The 4,040-nt window shown below is 51.6% G+C and overlaps 1 protein-coding gene across 1 annotated transcript; it reads left to right on the top strand.

The window, feature by feature from the left end:
* The first annotated feature begins 830 nt into the window (after nt 1–830).
* On the top strand, nt 831–1,337 carry neurog1 (neurogenin 1). Its single transcript, XM_061686656.1, has one exon. It carries the CDS (start codon nt 831–833, stop codon nt 1,335–1,337), a length of 507 nt encoding a protein of 168 aa, XP_061542640.1.
* Nucleotides 1,338–4,040: the final 2,703 nt, after the last annotated feature.

Genomic DNA, 4,040 nt, shown 5'->3' with positions numbered 1-4,040 from the left:
TTGACTGATCTGTACCGCACTTTGACTGAAAGCCCTCTGTCAATCAACTATTATTATCATTAAAAAAAGAATTCAACAATGGCAGTCTCATGCTGAGTTGAAAGATGAGAAATAGAATTGGAGAGCTTATTTTTGCAAAAGGACTTCATTGGTTGCACGTGATTCGAACGGCTAACATTTATTATTTGATCATTTTCGAGGAGAATGATGTCAGATTAGCACATTTGAATCATGTGCAATTTTTTTCGGTGTGCTGAGGTAACTCACTAAAAGATTCGGAACACCCAAAAGTTAACTCTTGATTCTGTCCAACAAGCGCAATCATGACAAAGTCCAAAGTGATGATGATGATGATGATGTTCGGAAGAGGCGGATGCGTGCACGCGTGCGGTGCTCGTGCGCGCCCGCAGCAGCGAGCAAGAGAAAGAAAAGCAACAAAAGCGTGAAAAGAAGCGCAAGGCGGGCGCGCGCGCACAATGGCGCCATTCGCCTTTGATATATTGCACGCGCACAAGCTCATCATTCCTCAATGGCGATACGACGAGCGCGCGCGCGGATTGTGTCGCGTGCGCGACCGTGCGTCACGTGAGCAAGCAAGAGTGTTTTTGGGGGGAGCGCGTGGCTGGCATGTGATTGGCCTGCGGTGATTGGTGGCACGCTCCTGGATATGCAAATGAGCAGCTCCCGCGGCACGGGGCACGCCGGAGGCGGCTCCATTCATCTTTGTTTTCGCCCATTGTGCGCGTGCGGTATAAAAGCGGGCTGAGGTCGGTCGTGTGCCACACTCGTCCTCACGAGACGCCACTCGCACCCGAGCCAAGCCGACACACATGGACGCGCACGATGACGTTTTCCCCCTCAGCGACGACGACGACGACGACGACTCCCGCGCCAGCACGCGCTCCGCATCCCCGCCGCCGCAGAAGAAGAACCGGCGCCGTCGGGCGCGCGCACGCAGCGAGGCCACCGTGCGCGTGGTCCGAAAGACCCGGCGTCTGAAGGCCAACGACCGCGAGCGGAACCGGATGCACAACCTCAACGGCGCCCTGGACCAGCTGCGCCGCGTGCTTCCGGCGCTTCCGGACGAGAGCAAGCTGACCAAGATCGAGACCCTCCGCCTGGCCCACAACTACATCTGGGCCCTGGCCGAGACCCTGCGCATGGCGGACCGGGTCGGACCCCCCCGGGACGGACCGGCGCAGTCCGGCTGGTTCTCCTGCTGCAGGGACTCTTCATCGTCCTCGCCGTCGCCGTCGTCCTCGTCCTCCTCTTCCTCGCCCGCCTCCAGCCCGGGCAGCCCGCACGCGCACGAGGCCGCGCTCTTCGGCGTCTTCTGAGCGCCGCGCGTGCACGCGCACGAACCGCGCTGCACCCGAGAGAAACAAAAGTTGAAAGGTCACCTCGCCAATTAGTCGGCGGACGTTTCACACTCCAGACTCATTCATTATTCATGAGGACTTTGCTTTATTTATTTTTGAATGTTTTTGTACATACAAAAAAGATTTTATTCTATTTACTCACTGACACTTTTGCAATAAAGAGTTTTTACTTTTTTATGAAGCATTCAACAAAGCATTCAACTTTGTGTGTCTTTTTCACACACGCACGCGCACGCACGCACACACAATGGGTGAGTGAGGGTTTATCATTCCCAGGATGAAATTTGACTCCGTTTCCAGTACTTTTGCAAGGCACAGGCGTCACTGGCTTTTACGGAAAGGGGGGCTCCGCCTCCCAGGAGATGCACAGGATTTAGCTCGCGAGCACCAAATTTCACAAACAGCTGACAAAGATGGAGGTATTGCTGATTCACGTTTCGGGACAGATTTGAAAACGGCACGTTACTGCGTAAAAGTTCGATTTGTCGTGTTAATACGGTGTGTTTTCTAAACGCAGTACACAAACGCAGGAAGTGTTAACCGCAGAAAAGGAAAATATGTCCAGTACACGTACGGGCGGAAGCATCAACCAATGCCGTCATCCTGCTGCTTTTCAGGGCGGCAAGTCGCTTGATCGCTGTTGCGACGCGGATGCCGACTCGTGTCTTTTTCCGTTCGCGTTGCTGCGCGGAAACGCATTTCATCGATATCGCAAATGACCCGACTTTGTCTCACAACACAATAACTATTTGCGCCCAAAATGTCACAGAGATGATATTTTGGGCGCCCGTGTGACTAAAACGGTGGGAGAAAAATATTACTCAATGACTTTGAAATGAAAAATAAAGTCATCATAACAAAGTCTTGAAAATATCGGGGACGGGTTCATTCGGCCCCCCTTTCTAATCCGAACTCTCCTGAATAAAATCTTGATTTAAAGAAGTCTTATAGGATTTTCTCCGGGCACTCCAGTTTCCTCCCACGGACTACAAATTGCCCGTAGGTGTGAACGTGAGTGCGAATGGTTGTTTGTTTCTATCTGCCCTGCGATCGGCCGGCGACCGGCGCAGGGCGTGCCGCGCTTCTCGCCCGAAGACGGCCGGCCGGGACGGGCTCCAGCGCGCCCGCCACCCGCGTGAGGAGAAGCGGAACGCAAGACGAATGAATGAAAGAAAGTCTTATACGATGCACTTTGACTGACGTGTTTCCTATTTCGCATCCGTCCGAATCCCCGACTGCGGCCCAAACGGCTCGATTCTTTGAAATCCTTTCGGCGCCCATTTCCACTCGATGTCGCTCCCTTGTGACTCTCTCTACTCATCCGTCCTGATTCCTGCAGTTCAGTCTGGGTGGAGGAGTGATTATTATTATTCGTCTGTTATTATTATTATCATCCACTATTAGTGAATGAGCTCAGCTCCTGATTCATGCGTAACGTTTACTCTATAATTTCCTTCATCTTTATGTAAACAGCCAAGAGCTTCACAATTCATTTCCGACTAATTGACAAGCCAGTTCGAAGTAGCGTGGGACTTTCTGCCGTTTGCCGGGGCCGGAGCGAACCGATTGTTACGACCAGCAGCGGCGAAGACTTTCTTGAAAGATTTCTTGAAAAAACGTCCTTATGTCCATCCTTCGTTCTTTTCCTCATGCCGCTCTTCGTCAGCCTGGGGCAAAGTTGTTTCTGCCCCCGAAAACCAATCGTCGAAAGAGTGGGGGCCGGGGGGCGATGGCCGCCCTGACCAGTCCGGATGCCCCCCGAGGTGGTGCCCGGGTCGTCCTCCTCCTCCTCTTCCTCATCTAAAGGACGTGACGGAAGCGCTTGTGAGTGTTTGCTCGCCTGTGATTGGTGCACGGGAAGTAGGAAGTGCGTGAGGAGGAGAAGAAAGATGTTGAAAAGGCGGAGGTGGAAAAGGGCGAGGAAGGAGAGGAAAGGAAAGTTGAACAAAGTGTGAGGATCCAGGCAGGGGGCGGAGACTGAGTCAAAAGACCTTCGTTGACTTCTGGGGTCAAAGGTCAGCAGGTCGACAGGTAGAAGTTTGAGCTTAAGGACTCTTCACTTTTAAGTGCTGCGTGCGCTTGTGCTGTGGTTTCAACACCAAATGTCGACACACGCTTTCCTAAAGTCTCATCGTCGGAAGCTAATAAGAACAAGTCTCATCGCGGAAAGTTTCAAGGAAAGTCGGAAAATAGAAAGGCGAATAATATTAGGTCTAAAAATAGGAAGTTTCATCATAGAAAGTCTCATAATTGAAATTCAAATAATGGATTCTAATAACAGAAAGTCAAATCATGAGAATTATCATTGAAATGCCAATAGTGTAAATAATGAATGGTAATAAATAATTAGCTGATGCTCGCGTCTTTGTCGTGTTTTGTCGACAAATCGTCCTCGCAAAGAAGAAAAAGGCTGCTGCCAGCTAAACACGTAAAGACAAGAACACACACACACACACACGCGCGCGCGCGCGCACACACACACACACGCTGCCTCGGGCGTGACGGGGTCCCGCCCACTGAGTGACAGGAAAGTGTCAATCAAGAGAGCAGCCGTGCAATGTGAACACACGCACACGTTGCTTTTGCCAGAGTTGAGGAGGAGGAAGTGAACATTGTGTAAGTTCATGTGGAGTGTTGGGGGCATTTTAGGGGGGTGTCGGT

The sequence above is a fragment of the Phycodurus eques genome, chromosome 9, assembly GCF_024500275.1.
Source record: "Phycodurus eques isolate BA_2022a chromosome 9, UOR_Pequ_1.1, whole genome shotgun sequence".
Taxonomy (NCBI): Eukaryota; Metazoa; Chordata; class Actinopteri; order Syngnathiformes; family Syngnathidae; genus Phycodurus; species Phycodurus eques.
The sequence above is the reverse complement of the archived record's forward strand: the minus strand, read 5'-3'. Positions and strand labels throughout refer to the sequence as shown.

Coding starts and splice junctions, on each gene's coding strand:
- neurog1 (XM_061686656.1), top strand. CDS start 831: ATGGACGCGCACGATGACGTTTTCCCCCTCAGCGACGACGACGACGAC.